The sequence below is a fragment of the Parasteatoda tepidariorum genome, chromosome 3, assembly GCF_982258835.1.
Source record: "Parasteatoda tepidariorum strain Cologne lab strain chromosome 3, Ptep-v5.0, whole genome shotgun sequence".
In the NCBI taxonomy this organism is placed as follows: domain Eukaryota; kingdom Metazoa; phylum Arthropoda; class Arachnida; order Araneae; family Theridiidae; genus Parasteatoda; species Parasteatoda tepidariorum.
In genome coordinates, this window is record NC_141757.1 from 4,226,138 (window position 1) to 4,244,791 (window position 18,654).

The 18,654-nt window shown below is 30.0% G+C and overlaps 1 protein-coding gene across 7 annotated transcripts in view; it reads right to left on the reverse strand.

Annotated features, from left to right (window-relative positions):
• puf (ubiquitinyl hydrolase 1 puf) overlaps positions 1 to 18,654 on the reverse strand; it is a 183,010-nt gene that overhangs the window by 112,655 nt on the left and 51,701 nt on the right. For 6 of the 7 annotated variants that reach the window (XM_087158629.1, XM_087158626.1, XM_087158628.1 and 3 more), the window contains 10 exons: positions 17,988 to 18,104; positions 16,960 to 17,059; positions 14,644 to 14,729; positions 11,949 to 12,025; positions 11,737 to 11,863; positions 8,541 to 8,645; positions 6,996 to 7,160; positions 5,848 to 6,036; positions 3,735 to 3,845; positions 753 to 869 (listed from right to left, as the gene is read on the reverse strand). In XM_087158629.1, coding sequence (XP_087014755.1) covers positions 753 to 869; positions 3,735 to 3,845; positions 5,848 to 6,036; positions 6,996 to 7,160; positions 8,541 to 8,645; positions 11,737 to 11,863; positions 11,949 to 12,025; positions 14,644 to 14,729; positions 16,960 to 17,059; positions 17,988 to 18,104 — 1,194 coding nt within the window. The remainder of the gene's footprint in view (positions 1 to 752; positions 870 to 3,734; positions 3,846 to 5,847; positions 6,037 to 6,995; positions 7,161 to 8,540; positions 8,646 to 11,736; positions 11,864 to 11,948; positions 12,026 to 14,643; positions 14,730 to 16,959; positions 17,060 to 17,987; positions 18,105 to 18,654) is intronic. The other variant, XM_087158630.1, reaches the window with a different exon arrangement.

The window sequence follows — 18,654 nt, forward strand, 5'->3', positions numbered from 1 at the left end:
TGTAAAATTTTGGGCTTAAAATATTATTCAAATTTAAAATTCCATAAAAATCATTGTCCATAGTTATATTTTAACTTGAATTTAATAAAAACAGGCATTTAACAGTATTAGCACTAGAAGTTATTTTCATTATAAAAACATTTTTGTCTTGGTCATACAGAATAAAGTTTCACAGGGAAAAAAATTTTTCATAAAAAATGAAGCCCTGTTAGAATAAATTTAAAATAGTGTTTAATATAATGTTTGAGTGTTAAGAATAATGTTCAAATTTTGACTTTCTGTTAAGTTTATAAAGGGAGACCTTTGTTGTTTCATTTTAAAAATCTCAGAAAATAAAAAAATAAAAAAAAGAAAGAAAAAAAAAGCTGCCTTTGATACGTGAACGACCGTTTAGGTTTACTACACTGCACTATCTGACCAAACACGTGCTACCTTTTCCTAAAGGACGGCTGGCAAAAACCTCCTTTTTCCCCCTAGATTGCAACGAGAACAGGGTTTGCATGAGAACTTGCTTTATTAAAAGTATTTTGTGAAACTACGGTTTTTTCAAAAGTTGAATTTGTGAAGGTACCGCTAAACAGTACTAAATATACCCTGGACAGACCCCTGGCACGGATTGTTCTAGCAACCTTGCACGGCTGTCAAAAGGCGGCAGTTACTAAAGATGGATGGAAAAGTCATTTTAGATATCTTCGTTAAATGAATTGAAAAACAACTAAAGGATAATTACAGAAGCATTTTAATGCACCAACCTTAGAATGTCTGAGTGAGTCTACAATTTGTAAGCAATACATTAATTTTTGAGGGCTCTTTGGATTAATCAATGATTCTAAGTACGCCTTGGCTTCTGAGTCACTCGGATCAGACACCTAAAAACAAATAAAAGAATTAGAAGGAGTTTATCCTATAACATAAAATATGTATACAATTTCACTTTTACTAATAATAAATTGTTGAGCCCGCAGTTGGGCTCAAAACTGGCTCAATATGGGTCCTATGTGAACACACACCGAGGAACCAACATTAGGATGTCTGCATTTTTTAATATTGGTCCTACATAGGGGCAACATTGGCCTTTAATGGCTGATTAATGAATATAAAATATCGGGCGACACCGATAATTCTATTTAGAGTCAATATTGGTTTTAAAGTGGCTAAAAAAATATTGAGTAAATTGGACAATTCTATTTAGGGCAAGTATCGGAAAATAATGGCTCTTTGAACCCTTACAGACCCAAAATTCATGAATATTCGGCCAATGAGGGCCCAAGTTATTATGCAGTTGGGGAATACATGGGCAAACAGTATCAATTTTCGTCAGGATAGGCATGATTTAAATAACAGAAAACATTTTTTCAACAAAAAACATTGATTCAATAGAAAAATATTTTTTTAAAGTCTAATTTCATTGATATTGAAGGTTTTAACAAGAGAATTAATTCTTGATTATAAAACAGAATAAGAAATATTTAAAAAAAATGAGCCCAAATGTGAAAAAACAAGATAATAAATAAATATGTGATATATTTTTTTAATGATAAGCATTTTAATTTTATGTTGGTTTAGGTTACATACAAGCATTTTTCAAACTTATAAAATGTGCAATTTGTACAGATAAGTCTTTTTCTGCCAAAATAAATTTAAATAATTGATTTTTTCTAATGTTTCCTGACTCTTCATTTGAAGACTAACTGATACAGACTAGATGTTTACAAATTCCTGATGGCGTTGAGCTTGAATAAAGATAAACAGAATTTTCGTTCATTCCTTGATTAGTTTATGATAAATTTACAATAGTTTTATTTATTCAATTTGGAATATTAAGTATGTTAAAATAGTATTTTCAAATAGTACTAAGCATTGGTTATAAATTTTATCAGTTTTGTTTGGTAAATGTTAAGAAAATTAAAAAATATCTGATTTACACAAAAATAAGTAATATCTTTTTTAAAAAATCATGAATTTTGCCAGCCTCATTTTTATTAGATGTAATTTGCAAATAACTTTTTTTTAATGATTGGCACAGTGAAAAAATTTAAATGAAAAAAAAAAATTCTCATTTACGAAATTCTCAATACAAAACATAGAAAAGTACTTTGGATTGTGATGGGTTAAAGACAAACTTATTTTTACTTGTAATTAACTCATTTTGCTTATATAAAGCAGTAGTTATCTTATTTCCACAGTATTTCCTTTAAAAACTAATAAATATTTCATTAGTATTTTTCTTAAGATCAAGAAACATTTGTAAAGAGTTATGTTTATTTCAGTTGTTTCTTACCACAATCACTAAAGCATTTTTGAAATAAAATATATTTTAGAAGAGAAGAATTATATAAACAGAATGTAGTTAACCCCTTGCCAATGTCCAGTCCAGGCAACTACTACGTGCAGTATTTGTGATGCTCGAACTGACTTCGGGCAGGAGAAAAATTAACCTTTCTACTTTTTTAAGCCTGAGCTGAGTTCGTTTCTACTTTAGGCTACTTAATTCACTATTTCACCTGGCGCTAGTGGTCCTAGTTTTTTAACGATTACGACTTCGGTCGAGGGCAAAGAGTGCGATATGGGCTTGTGTGCAGTAACATGTTTTGGGATATACCATACTGTAAAATTTATGTATTGAAAATGATTTTGTCGTGTTTTTATAATATACTAATTACAGTACACTCTCAATTATCCGGTTTGCGGATTATCCGTGCTCATTCCGGAGTTACACAAAAAATATAAAGAGAAACATTTTCAAGATTAAAAAAAATTTGATTCATAAAGTTATAACACTACCAAATTTTTGGAAGCAATATTCGTTATTGGATTGCAGTATATGGAATATCAGCAGTATGGTCAAAGGTAAAATCGTCTACGTTATCACGATCGTGGAGAAAGACCATACCGCTTGATGAACAATCTTCAGATGTTCAAGAAAAATATGATAACAGTACTCTCGAACAAGCAAAAGAAATCTAAGGTTTCAAAATTCTTGATGAAGAAAATTTGGAAAATTGGTTTCAAAGTGATGCATGTGAGCCTGGCCTCTAGTATTTGACTGATGAAGACATCGTTATGTTGTTAAAACAAATAAAATAGTGATGATAGTAACTGATGCAGAAGATGTAGTAAATGAGGGAAATAAAATTTGCTCTGTGGAAACTTTATTACATTATATGGGAGGATTTGATTACGGTGACATTACTGCGGTTCGTAAAATATGTGTATCGATATATGGCGAAGACGCATTACACATTTTTTTAAAAGGAAAATTCCCAGTTTGATGTTATACAGCATGTAAATGTCAGTAATTTTTATATTTTTTGTACTGATATTGATATTTTCTTTAATAAATGGAGTTTTCGTATTATCCGTGTTTTTCGATTGTCCGTGCGACCTGTCCCGGTGATTAACCCGGATAATCAGGAGTGCACTGTGTATAATATTTATCTTCAAAGTATTTTTTAATTTGCTCTAATAGAATAAGATGAGTGTGTAATCCATTACTTTTTTACGTGTAATTAAAAATCATAAATACAGCAGTTATTGCATTTAAAAATTTTACTTTTACAATAAAAAGCAGTTTTCTAACTTTTATAATAAAAGAAAGAACAAAATATGTCACTGTTAAGGGGTTGAAATCACATATTTATATTTAAAAAAAAATACAGCAGATTTCCAATAGGTACACTTTTGTTTCAGAAAAGTTATTCTATCAGAGAAAGGATTACTAAATTATAACCTACCTTATTGAGTTTCCTAAATCCTTGAAGCATTGTAGGAGATGTAGGTAGCATCATTAAAATCTCCCAAACTCGACGTGAAAGAACTTGTGCTTTAGTATGTGGTAATGTTGCCTGAAATTCAATAGAAACTTCATTAAGTATAGTAAGATAAAAACAAAGTATCTACGCACCCAATCCAAAAGTATCTGCAAACTCATAATATTTCTTGATAACAAAATAATTTTATTAAATATACAAAAACTAGTTAATATTTTTATTTATTCTTGACAATATATAAATATAATATATATATATATGCACATTAACACTAAGAATATTAGAGAAAGATTATTATTATTAGTTATACATAAATATGAAATTTAAGAACCGCATTCATATAAATATTAGTAAGTTTGCTTCAAATTAAATTACATTATAAGATTTCTTGCTGCCACCACAACTGTTTACTTTTGTTGTAAAAAAGATTAGCTGATAGTAGGCTCATCCCGTTAATGATGGGGTCTCTAATCTTTGGGGTAAATGGTCAGTTATATCTTTTTTCTTAGGGAGCAGCATGCATACAACTAAACATATATTTTCTTCTACCTTGCATAAATCATGATTACGTTATCTGCTTCTTATTTTCTTTTTCCCCCCACTTCCAAACTTTTTTTGCACCTGCAGATGCTTTTTTTGTTTAACATTACAATAAATATTACATAAGTATATGCAAAATTGTAGAATCACCACCAATGTATCTGAGCACAGCGTGCGTCTATATTATCTAACTATGCTTATAAATATAGTCATGCAAACCTTTTTAAATAACTATGCCCCTTTCATAAAAATGATAAATGCTACATAAAAACAATGAAAAATGTAATTAACTAAGTAAATTACTAATTGCAACACAAAAAAAAATCTTAAAGAAAAATAATAATTTTAATTAAATTAGTCACGGCAAATAACACGTATTTAAGATAAAATATCACTATGATCGTAATGGAGGCATTCCTGTTACACTTTCAGTTACAGCATTGTTCTCACCATAAGCAGAGACTTGAGGATTCAGGGTCCGTAGCCAGATTTTTCAACAAAAAATAAGCTCCTTATAAGCACTCAAAAAATATTTTTAATCACTTTCCAAAAAAAAATCATAATCAGGATCTGAGCAGCAATAAAAATTATATTCTCTATCATTTAAAGTTCTTAATTTATAAACATAAAATCTATAAATTCAAAAACGATATATGATGATAAAGTAACTAGTTTCTAATAAATATTGCAGAGAAAATTGTGAAAATCATGCATTTTTTGTAATTTAGAATGACAATCGATACGGCAAAGAAAATATTTCTTTTTAGCCCTTTGACTACAAATTTGAATAAACGATTTTTGTCCTGTTTATAATTCAAAAGGTTAAAATTGGTCACAAATAAGGCAAATTTAGTATTTGGGATTTTTCTGACAAGTGGTTATCAATTTAGAGGCAGGAACATATATGGTCCCGGCCGTACTTGATGGTGGGATATATATGTTCCACCTGTAGTGATCGACTTACTACAAGCAAATCTATCATTCTGGAAAAATTTATTATATAGACTTTTTTTTTACATGGTATGATACAGGGTGAAGCTATCTCTGCATAGCCTGACATTACACATTGGACAACTCATATTTGTTTCTTTTTCTATGTTCATTTGAGAAAATATGAATAAAATATAAATGGATATAACAATCCCAATGAAGAATACGAGTGGGATATATCTGTCCCAATGAAGAATACTAGTGGGATATATCTGTCCTAAAGCAAAATCACAATGCTATTTCATGCAAGAAAATCTTTAGCGCCATCTAGGGGATATTGTAAGCGTTTCACGGTTAGCCTGACTGCAAGGGGCACTTAAACTATTAAAACTCAACATACTAGCAATAATATTATCTGTTGAGGAATAAGCATTTTTGCCAATAGCGGATATTTTATTGCCAAAAAATTTCTGAATAATTTGAGAATATACGGATAAACAGGAGATAGTCGGAAAATACAGGAGTCTTTGTTAAGAAACAGGTATGTAACTAAAAAGGGATTCATTTAACATTCATTTGCAATAAACAACACAATAAGAAAACACACCCCAGATTCTGAATATGAAGTGAATGAACATAGATGTTGCATAAGTCCAAACAGCTGCTCAAAGTATGTGGGTTTCAGTAAAATTATAACAGGAAGTCTATCTCTAGGAGGAGGAGGTAAAGTGGATGCCGGTTCGAGACCCTCTCGTCTTCGAGACTGCCTGAGAGCTCCCACAGAGACAAAAACTAACTGAAAAGGAAAATCAAATTTAGGATTGGTTTATATTTTTTAATTAAGTAAGGCAAAAACAGATATCTATCAGGGTTCAAAATTAATGATTGCATGTTCATCCAGGACCATTAAAATTGATTTCGACCACCATAAAATAATTATTAGTGGTTTCCTGGAACAGCAATCAATTTGAATGAATTATATGCTGTTTGGGTTTTTTGACTTTCAGTTTCATGTCCAGGTCTGTGTTATTATCACAAAATAATATATTTCCTCATAATTGCAAATATTTGACATTCTTTGTATTCCAATTTTTTCATTTAAATTCATATTAAAAACTTTTCAAAAGTGTAATAAATATGTGTTAAAAGACCAGCAAAAAATGTGCATGAACAAGTTATATTTTTCAGGAACCAATGTCTCAATTTTTATTATTTTTACACCTGTCTTTATACTGAAACAACATGCAATATTTAAGGTTTGTATTTCAACACATAAAATAAAGTCAGTGTTGATTCTAGACCTTAAAAAGAGCTGTAGAAGCTGAAAAGGGCATTTTTCTCAAATATTTGCATAACTTTTAAGATACCCAAAATGTGTAAAATTTTTCATTTTATCAATAAAAAAAAAATCTAATTTTTTAAAAAAGATAAAATGCAAATTAAAAATAATTCCTTAGTTAAATCTCCACATTCTAAAAATTAGTTTTCAAACGAGCGTAATTCTCGAATTTTGAAAATGTTGCATGTCATAATAACTTATCAAATATATAGGTATGTCTTAATGAATCAATGTCAAAATGAATGAAAAAACAATAAATAATAATACTCGTTGAAAAACCGATTACTAAAATATGAAATTCGGTATCCATGACATAGTATTATAAACTAAAAATTACTAAGTTTTACTTCATAAGACAAAATTTTTTTGTGATTTAAAAAAAATATTTATTTTTTAATTGAAAATAAATGAGTTACTTGATGATCCTTCATCCCAAGTTCTGCTAATGTTTTTTCATCTAAATCACTGGTCAGTTCCTGACCTTGTGATATCATTCTTATGGGTCCATCTGACAGCATGGTGCCAAAAGCGTGGCATATATTTCCACCAGTATTCATTCGAGAAGCACTATCCTTGGTCTCCTATAAATCAAAAGCATGCATTTAATGTTAAACTAAACACTTCTCACACAAAATCTAATGTAATTCATAGAAAAACAAAAGTTTTATTATATAAATCTCTTTGAAGATCAATTTCAACATATGCTTGGGAAATCTGGACCATGTCTTGAAGGGATGAGGGTCAGCTCCTGCATATAACAACTCCATATAACTGAAATTAGTCACTTCGAGAGAAAGGTCTTGAGAAGTATTTTTGGAGGAAATTAAAAAAAAACGAAAAAATGGTGTGTGGTTTAGAAGAACAAATTTAGAACTTTATCACTCATATAATGAACCTGACACTATTAACTTTATTAAACATCAAAGAATAAAATGGGCAGGTTACGCTATCAGAATAGATGAAGACCGTACTACAAAAAAGAGGCAGGGTGAATTTCAGATGGATAGATGGCCTAGAAAAAGACCTTTTGGTCTTAAAAACTGGAAAACGCTATAACGAAAAAGGTTTGTTTCGAAAAACGCTTCTTGAGAAGGCCATGCCCACCCTGGGCTGTTGAGCTAATGATGATGATGATGAAACATTTCTCAATATAACAAGCTTTAATTTTTTTTCTAAAACCTAACTATATAAAGATGAAGATATATATAAATATATCCTCATCTTAGCAACTTGTCTGGGTTAAACGCTTAAAGATTTTATATATATAAGGCAGTAGCATAGTATTTTTCTATTAAAAAAATTATAAAGGAATATTTTCAAAACCATGGTTTATACTTTTATGCACCATAGCCAAAAAATTGTGTGGATCTTAAGCCCATAATATTGTAAGTTCTTTTATTCTTATGAAAAATTCATTTTGAAAATTCATATTTCTAAATGATGTGTGTTATAGTAATAAAAATAGTGTTAGTGAAAACGACAAATAAATTGCCAAAGAAATTGTGAATATTGTAGGTCCCATTGTGAGCCGAGGTGGACAAACAATGTAAAGTCATATTCAAAATCTGCCTGTGGTTTAAAATCATTTGAAAACATCGCGATCTGTAAAAAATATTGCAAGTTGAAATGGCCGGAAGGAAAAAAAACCACAATGGGATTGAGCGCCTCAAAAAGTGATTTTCAAATGAATTGCTTGCAAATAGACATTGAAATAGACATAAATCTTACATTTGCATCTCGTAATAACATAAAATTAAATAAAAATATAGGAATTTGGAAAGCTATGCTAAAATTAGCTCAGCATTAAAGAGAGTAAATTAGCAATACAATACATTTTAAAAATGAAATTTAGTTTCTTATATACTAACAGATAAAAAAAATACTATACATTAAAAAAGAAAAAAAACTATCAATCAAAATGGAACAAACAACATTGTGAACATAAATAAAAATAAACATACCGAAACAGATTGCTTCTTAATTTTTGCTTGCAAATGCTCCCACCATTGTGTAACTTCAGCTCTTAAATCAGCCACAGTATCACAGCTTTGAACTTCAATTGTAGTCTATAGAAAATACATAGTTTTTATAATGCTTCAATTAAAATAATCTGTTTACTCAGTAGTTTTCAACTAGGGGGAATTAGAGGAGGAACTGATTAAATTGATTTCCTTAGTATAAACATAGTTTGTCTAAAATAAGAACTCCCCAAGCCATTCGCCTGGATCCATGGCGGTGACTATGGTAACAAGGTATAATAGTAATAGGGGTGTTGTGTCACTGTAAAGGACAAGTTTTGGATCTGGTCGGCGAGAGAATGAGAATATTTTTCTTCGGTCTATTGTGTTATCCCTAGAGTGAAGAGAAGCTATTCTTGTTCCCATAGTATCAGGCGGTGGGCGGGAGTACTTACCGTAGACAAACTACAAGCCCCCTTGTATATTCAGAAAATGAATTAACGATATGCTTTCTGTTGAGAAATTAGTTTTAATTCATTTACTCCTTTTGTTGAAAAAGTTTTTAATATTTTTCTTAATGAATTTCTTGGATTAAAAAATTATCCCCAAACAAAAGACACATTCTAAGAGAAATCAGTCATAGAATTTTAGTCTTAATTATTCATAAGTTTTAGGAAGAGCTCTCGGACTTTTCTTTGTAAATTAAGTGTCTCACCTGAATTACAAATGAAAGAGATTAAAAGTGTGTTTTTGTAAGTGCTACTCAGTGTATGAAAGAATAAGCAAAGAAATAGTGACTGCTTTACTTTAATAATACGTTTCTAATAATTATTTCTTACACTTAAGACAAAATTATGAAAGCACTTCAATGGATTAGTTGTAAATTAAACGTGATATGAAATAAGCAGAATCTGAACAAGTATTGTATAAGTTGTTAAAAGGGAAATAATAGTGAAAAGGAATTGGGAAGTGCTTTTTTAACCTTTCATTTGGAACATCATGTGACAGATATATACAGCTAATCTTGTTTATTACAAGACTGAATTTAATTTTACTTTATTACCGTCCTTGAGCAGTCAACCTGATATTTTTTGGGTTAACAACTTCTAATGTGTTGTTGTTTCTAATCCCCAAGAGGTCCATCCCAATTAGACCAATTCCATAAGTCCAAAAATGTCCAGGAAGTCTAAAAACAGATGAGGTTTTGAAAAAACCTCGTCAATCTTAAAATCGATACAACTTCTAATGCTCAACGAGGTAGCCTTTGAACACAATCCAGAAGACAAGGGAACTTCTGGATCAAGTATTGGGAGAAATGTGCCTTCGTGGAGGACTTTTTGATGGAACTAATCCACATTTGCGTTACACGGAGAGGAAGACCACAAGAACCTCCCATGGTTTGCTGGAGGCAAGTGGACTCTAACCCATGATTCCCGTAAGCACTGAGGACATTTTATGTCAGCACTGTGGTCGAAGGAAGCCGGATACGGAATTCGTATCGACTGGGATTCGAATTCCGCTCACATCATTGGAAGGCGAACGCTCTATTCCCTGAGCCATCGTGGCTCAAGACTGAATTTAGAGAAACTCATGCTTTATTGTGGAAATTTTTAGTATATTGTTGGTTTAATGTTAAAAAGTTCTTTTGGAACCTTGCTATTAAGAGCTGTATTTACTGAGAAATTTTGAATAACATTTTGAAAAAATATTTTCTTTTATGAAAAACTATCTGTTTTTTCCCAAATAACATAAGAAATTTATTTTCTTCCTTTCAATACCATCTCTAGTTCAAATTACTCACAAATCTTATGTTTGAAGAGTAACAAAGCCTCTCTATAAATTTTGTTTAAAGAAAAAAAAAATGATAAATACAGGGTATCTGCTACATTTTATATTTTCAAATTCATGACTTATCAGGATTTCCCATGACTAATTCCAAGAATTTTTCAGGACTTAAAGAAGTTACTATTTTCTCCGACAAAAATGTAAAATTAAATTTAAAAAAGCATTATAATAACATTCATTGAAATGATAATTATAACCAAAACTGTTATACTCCGCATCTTCATATTTATAGATTTTAAATTTAAAAAAACAAAGTAAAGAAAGAGTTGAAGCAAAATAGCTGGAAAAAAAAATACAAAAGCTATTTTTTTTCTTTTCTTTTCTGTAAAATTCAATTCTAAAGATACTTTTCTTGTTCATCAGAAAGGAAAGAAATACTCCGTATTTGTCTGTTCTCATTTTGAAATTTTAAAAAAAATCGACAATTATTGGCTTGGTTGAAATTTAAATTGATAAAAAAAAAAAAAATAATAAAAATTCTTAAATCACAGAAGTTTAAAAGATAATTCGCTCTAGAAATGATGTTTTTTCTTTCATTTTTTGAAAGAACACCATAATTTTTAAAGAACATGATAAAGACATTTTATATTCTAATAAAATATGACTGTGAGTAGTGATCTTGTTAGGAATTCAGATATTTGGAACAGGATGAAATTGAGGGGGGGGGGGGGATTCCATTTTAAAAGTTAGATTTTTCGGCGACTTAAATCCGGTACTTTCCATTATTTTTTTTAAAAAAATAGTAAAAATCATGACATTTCATGAAAAATTTTGTTCAATACTGAAATTCATGACTTTCCAGGTGCGCGGATACCATGTAAATAGAAAAATTTCGAAATAATAAGAAATGTTTGAAAATGTTAGAAAATTTTCAATTAATGTACAAATTTTAACAATGACATGAGAAAATCTATGGGGAACTGCAAATATTCTTATATTCAGAAAAACTTTTGAAGCAAGAAATTCCTGAAGTACAGTGTTGCAAAATAATAATAATAATAATAATAATTACAAACATGGAACAGCATAATCATTTGAGCAGAAAAATGTGTTATGGAACAAATAAATATAGTTTTTGGAGCAAATAGTCTTTATAATCTGAAAAGTGCTTATAAAATTAAATTTTTGAGACCATAAATTAAAATTTTATATCATATTTAACAGAGCTTGAAAAAAAATGCATAGTTAAAAAAATAAAGAAATAAAAGAACTTTTTAGAATTTTATTCTGCAGGTTTATATTATATTTAAATAAATATGCATTTTAAATAATTAGATAAAAGAAATATGCTGATAATATTTAATACAAAATAAAATTTCCATTAAGTAATAGAGGATAGGTAATACTGCATTACCTTTTCAGATAATCCTGCTGGTTGACAAATTATTCTAAGAACTGATGCTTGTTTTTCAAGAATACTTGATCTATGACTATTCATACCACGACCATTAAGCTGCCACTTTCTTAAATGATATGCATACCTAAAATAAGGACACAAAACATTAAAAGTCTGCGATCTGTGATCCCCCAAAAAAAAGAAAAGTAAAGAAAGACAAGTATTCTCACCTTCGTCGGAACGCCTCAATATGAGTTTTTAGCAACAGTAAAGCTCTCTGAATAATCATTAAATTACTATCTTCAGCCTATCATAAAGAAAACAATTTGTTAAACAAAAACATCTATGCAACATAAGTTTCAGAGAATCAAACAGAAAATTATTTCTATTGAAATTGTTAGAAAATAAAACATTTGAACTTATGTTCGCAAACAGAAAAAAAATATTAACATGAAATTTTTTTAAACCAAAATCAGCATAGTCAAAAATTAGTGTGTGATCCTTTGATTTACACGAACGCGGATCGCGTGTGATTTTTAAATCACCTGAACATTGATCATACTAATATGGATTAGAATGTATACTTTTTTTAAAACATGTGAATGTGTTTCATGATTAACAATTTTTAAATTGCACAAATGGATCTCATTGTAGGAATCTTTAAATTGCACGAATACGGATCGCACTTTGTGATTTTAAATTCAAATCATGATATGCAATTTTTAAATCACACAAAGATAGATGTGATGCGTGAATTTTTAAAAACTGCTTGAATGCAGATCGCCATGTGTCATATTTTAAATCGGACGAATATAAATCACGATGTGTAATTTTTAAACCACGTGAATACAAATTGTGATGTGCCATACATGGATTTTCATACTTTTAGGACATTTTTGTAAAATTTATTATAACGTTCACATTTGGAATTTGAGTTATCACTTTTAGAGGTGTTTGATGTGTGATGATTCCATCAACATTTACATACTTTTGTTATACTATTTCAATAGTTATTTATCATATTTTTGGTCCTTTTTACATGGTTCTTCAAACTCTGATATTTTTAATGCAGAATTACGCCATTTGAATTTCAAATTTGAGTTGTCACTTTGGCACGTTCAATTCGCAATGACTCCCTAAATCCATGCCACTTTCGGACATTTCCACTAGTTTTATTCTCATTTTGATCATTTTTATTTGGTTTAAAAAGTCAATTTTTGACATGCACAGTTAAGATCAATTCTATCATAAATCCAGGTCATTGGTGGATCATTTTTTTGGTAGTTGTTTGCTGTTTCTTAAATATTTCCTTCCGATGCAATTAATAGGATATTACAGGTAGCAATTTTCACATTTTCCCTCAATGATTCCATTACTAGTTCACATTAATTTTCTATTGCGGCATTTATTACAATTACTTATTTTTCAATCATTTTGACATCATTTTTAAAATACTGATATTTTCAACAAGTCAATATTACGACACACCACATTTTCAAAATTCCACAATTACGTTCAATTTAAAACTATGTGTCAATAAAAAAATAATGTGTATAAAATGTATGAATTTAGCTGAAGGAATTAATTTTGTTCAAATTAATTCTCTTTCATGATAAAATTAAGAGCTTTGGATATTTTGGAAGTCTTTGGTAAATATGTGTGAACAATATTCCTTTTTTAGAGGGAAATACTTTTCAGTTTCTAGCACCCTGCCATTTTTAAAAGTGTAGAATAAAAACTGTTTCCAATTTGAGAAATGATGCCTTTTAACGAATAAAATGCGGGGTAGATAGCCAAATCTTTCAACGAAAAATAAGTACCTTTTCAGTACTTTTCAAGCACTCAAAAAATATTTTTAAGCACTATATACTTTAACAAAATGCAAAATAATTTTCAAGACTTTATACGATCATGATGAAATAATTAGTTTCTGACAAAGAATTCTTTTCTTGATCATATTAGCCATTATAAAATGAACAAAAGATTTTTCAATTCGAAATCAGAGGGTGGAAAATGAAGCCTGAAATGGAGAATATCTTGCAAAATGCAGCAGTTGCACATGAGAGTAAGTAAGATATCGTAACTGCAAGGTATCAAGGTACCTTACAGTTATGATTAACTGTTAACTCACCATGATTTTTCAATTTCGATAATAATTTGAGTTATTCAAATTTTATGGTACTAGCTCACCATAATTTGTACGCTTCTTTTAAAATATAAATTGCAATCTTTCTTCAATAAACCAATATATGAAGAACAAAGAATTTTGCATTTCAGCAGAATTTTTAAAAGATGCTTAAAATTAAAAGTTATCCTAAACTATTGTAAGTCATTATAAAGGCAAACATAAAGAGCTTCTGTGATGCTGCCGCTCACTCTGCTGGTGGTTTAAGTTCAATCCCAGCAGCCAAGTAAGCAACCAGTGCATGCGCAACAAGGTACAGGTTACACCAGTCATGGCTGAAAGTCTCGTGGGTTGTGGTATGGAAGTTATAGTTTGTCTACGTTAAGAACTCCTCCGGCCACAAAGTATAAGGTCGTCTGCTGCCATGGAAACTAGAATAGCACATTTCAGGGAGGGTAGCTTTTCTTCACTCTAGGGGCTAACACAATGGACTGGTGAAAAAGATTCCCTTTATCTTGTCTACCTGAGTCAAAACCTGTGCTAAACAGTGCCCCAACACCCCTACTTGAAATAGTTATACCTTGTTACTATAGTCACCGCCATAGGTCCGGACGAAAGGCTAGGGGAGTTCTTACTTTAAACAAACTATAGGAGAGAGGGGTGCCAGCAAAGGTATTGCACTGGGATGAAAATTACATAGCATTCCTACCATGAGTATTTAAATAAAGAGCTTTAAAAAAATGGACGATGTGCTCGCGTATGGTTGAGTGGAGTGGACAAAGAAAAAAAACATATATTACTTCTTTAGTTTGCTCAGATGCTTTCATTAGATTATCCATACAATGTTGAATGAATTCTTCCTCTCTTTCAAGCGTCCCATGATGAACTGTAGAAGAAATTAAATTTATTTAGCAATTAAAATTGCATGAAAACAAGTAACATAAAAAGAAAAGTTTTTTAAAGTCAATTCCTACTTAGGGTCAAAAAAGAAAAATTTTATTTTAGTTACTTTTTATTAAATAATAAAGTTTTCCCTAAATTTATTTTTAAATCTAATTTAAAATTAATTAAATTTAATGAATGACTTAATATTTGAAAAAACTGCATTAACATCAAGTGTCATAGACTACAAGTTTAAACACAAATGTATATGAACTTGAGTTGATGCATAAAAAGTATTTAATTAAACAATTGGAAATTTGAACAAGATATATAAATATTTACAGGGAGAGTGTGAACTAATAATAGGACTTGGAAAAGAAGAAGAAAAAAAGGCGTGTGCAGACATGCCAACCTTAGAAAATAAAAAAGCAGGAGACTCTTTCACGACATAGCGCAATATTGAAAATTAAACCTGATTCACATTTCCTACAAAGTTTATTTCAAAATATGTTATTTATACTACATAAAATAGACCACAATAAGATTCTAACACTGACTAATAAAGATATGTATTCTTATTATAAAATATAAGGCAGTGTTTTCACTACAGCGCGAGAACGCGAGAATCTCGCATATTTTTTTCTTTTCTCGCAATAAAAAATGATTAACGCGAGAAGTTCGTGCACTCAATTAATCAATTTCAAAATGCGCGAATTTTGGAAAAAATTTCGCCTTTTGCCATTTTGAATAAAATCCGTTTCACTTTTCTTCCTTGATCTTTCATTATTTTGAACATCAGTCCTTGTTATCTAGCTTCCCTATTTACCAGTATTATTCAGAACCGGTGCGAACAGCAGAACACCACCCCCAGAACTACAGAACCCCTTTCAGAACACATTTCTCTGCAACCATGTTTTCACCGTAGGTAAGGTTTCTTCATGTAAGACGTTTACATTTTGAGTGCATGAATGTAAAATGGACTAATACCTTGTTAAGGCCACATCTTCTACTCCATAACGGACAAATGAAAATGGAACAAATGTCTGTAGAAACAGTCAAAACAAAACAAATGCGGATATTTTTCAGCCAAAAAATATAATAGCTGATGAAAAGGTAGGTATAGAACGTTTTCCATATGATGATGCATCAAAAATATTCAATTAGAAGATGTTAAAAATGTATTATAATTAAAGAAATAATTTTTTCTATGTCTATTCGTGTTTTTTTAATTTTTAGAAATCTCACTTAACTTTTTGAAATCTCACCCTGTTTTTGAGCAAGGGTGAGAAATTCTCTCCCATTTTTTTCTGTAATGAAAACACTGTAAGGTTCTATAGAATTACATTAAAACACATCTTTTGATTTTATAAAATTTCGGAAGAGGTTCAAAATTAACAAAATATGTCAATAATGAATAAAATACTTTATAAATGTATTTCTTATTATTTTTTTTTAACTGCTACTGTTTTAAAACTGCAGATGTTGCTGATTTAGCATTATTTCAAAAACTGCATCTATAGAAAGCGAAAAAACATTTTGCCTAATTGTATCCAAGATACATTTCCTCTCCGATTTTGCCATTTCATCGGTTATTGCTGCTGTTTCGGTTCACGCACGCTCGTAATTTTTAGCGATGTTGCTATCGGGGAACATTTTTCTGAATAAATGCCCAGCATCATCTGAAGCACAAATTGGGAAGGAAATTGCACAAATTGTTTTTTTTCCCCTCTATCATGCACTAAATAGAAAAAAGACGGAGACAACACCCTGACGGAGAAGATTTGAGGCAAAAGCAGGAGAGTTGGCAGGTCTGCGTGCGGTATCAGACTAGAAAAGTATAAATTGGGTGCTACCACGTAATGTTCTTTATTGAATCTATCGGACACAGCGAATATAAAATAATTAAATGTGAGCAATAAACTATTTCTTTGTTCAAATAGATAGAATAAATAAGTTAGAAATTATTACTGATGTTATCCTTAAAATATGTGAATAGCTGAATCGCTTATAGTAAAATTTAAAACAATGACTAAGGTTTAAGTAATCAGAAAATACCACTTTGTTTCTCGCTCATCCCTATTTAATGAATGAATCAATATTTGAAAAAACTGCATTAACATCAAGTGTCCTCCACTACATGTCCAAAAAAAAAATTATTTGAACAAGATATGCGTAGGAAGAGTGTGAACTAATAGTAAGAATTGAAAAAAGAAATTTATTCCTACAAAACTTACCATTAATGTAATAGTTATTCAGATATTGGATGGCTGCCATACTCACATCAGTATTCAATGCACGGAGAGCAATTCCCCACAGCTGTTGCATTCCGTTCACCTAATGAAAACCATGAATGAAATTCAAAACAAAATAAACACACTCAATACCAGGTGAAATGGTAATACACGGGAGTGATTGTGACAAAAGGCGAAAAACCCTGAAAATTTCATGTGCAAAAAATCGATATCAATTCATATGTTATACATGTTTCGTATGCAACATACTTTTTAAAAAAAATAAGATTTATAATTTAATTACCTACCAACCTAAATTACTACTTTTATAGTAATTAACTTAAGAAAAATCTTAGTTCTAACAAGAATCGGAATGTCGGATTTTTAAAATCGTGTATATATGAACCACAATATTGGATTTTAAAATCGTGTGAAAATGAACAGCAAATTTAAAAATGTGTCAATACAAATTGTGAAATAGGATTTTACAAACACGTAAATACGAATTGCTATGAATAGCTTTTAAATCACGCAATCCCCCCCCCACACAATAATTTTGGTTGCCAAAAATTGCTATTACAAGGTTGCCACTCAAATCTGAAGGAAAAAAAAATCCCCTGTGTTTTCCCTGTACATATTATACACAATATATTAAGAGGAAACAACAATAACTGTGCTTTTGTGTGAGCTATATTTATTAGTTCTAATTGCTGGATATACTTAAATATTGCTATAGTAATTGAAACGGTTTAGTATAGCTGAAATATCAAGTGTTAAATATTTCATAGATTACGCTTTGAGTGGTCACTATTTTTTAAAAGACAAAAATAAGTAACAAAATTCCCTGTATTTTCTAGGTTTTCAATGTTTTTCCTATGGAGTGGTAACCCTGTATTAGTTAAAGTAAAATATCTAAAATACGGAATTTCCCAAACTCTAGAGTAATCACAATTTCTGAGATTATACAGTAATATTTCCAAGTTAAGATGTTTTTGTTTGTGAAATTTGTGATAATTTTAGAATATATTTACATCAGCAGCAGAAGATGGAGTGTCATAGGAAGCGGTTGCTAAATGTGCAAGACTACTAAGTTGTTGCAAAAGATTTAAAGCCATCATGCTAGTAGATTCAGGTGGCAACTGAGGCATCTTGAAAACAAAAAGAAAGTGTTTAATACACTCATATTTACAGTTTGTTTACTTTTCAAAAATATACATCATCAATAAAATAAACATGATAAATTTTATTCATCATTTACAGCAGGGTTGGCAAATCCCAAATCAAATAAAACTAAACTTTCATTATTTAAATTTAGATTCTCGTTAGAAATTTTTTTTCGTACACAAATCAAAGCTTTGATGAAACATGTTGACAACACTTCATATTATTTCAAAACAATAATAGAATTACTACAGACTAGACACTGAAGAAATTAAATCTCAGCAGCTATATTCAAGAAAAATATTTTAAATTACTTTGTAAAGAATGAGACAAAATTTGTTGGTTTGATATCAAATAAATAAATTTAAATCAAACAATGCAATATTTTATTTACAGCTAGTAGAAAGAGATAATTTAAATGTTTCATGTCATTTTCTTCCACATATACTACTTTGTACAAATAACAATACTTCTCTGTAGTTTTTTTAAATTAAGTATTTTTTAGCATAAAAGTTGGATAACTAATTTTAAGTCACT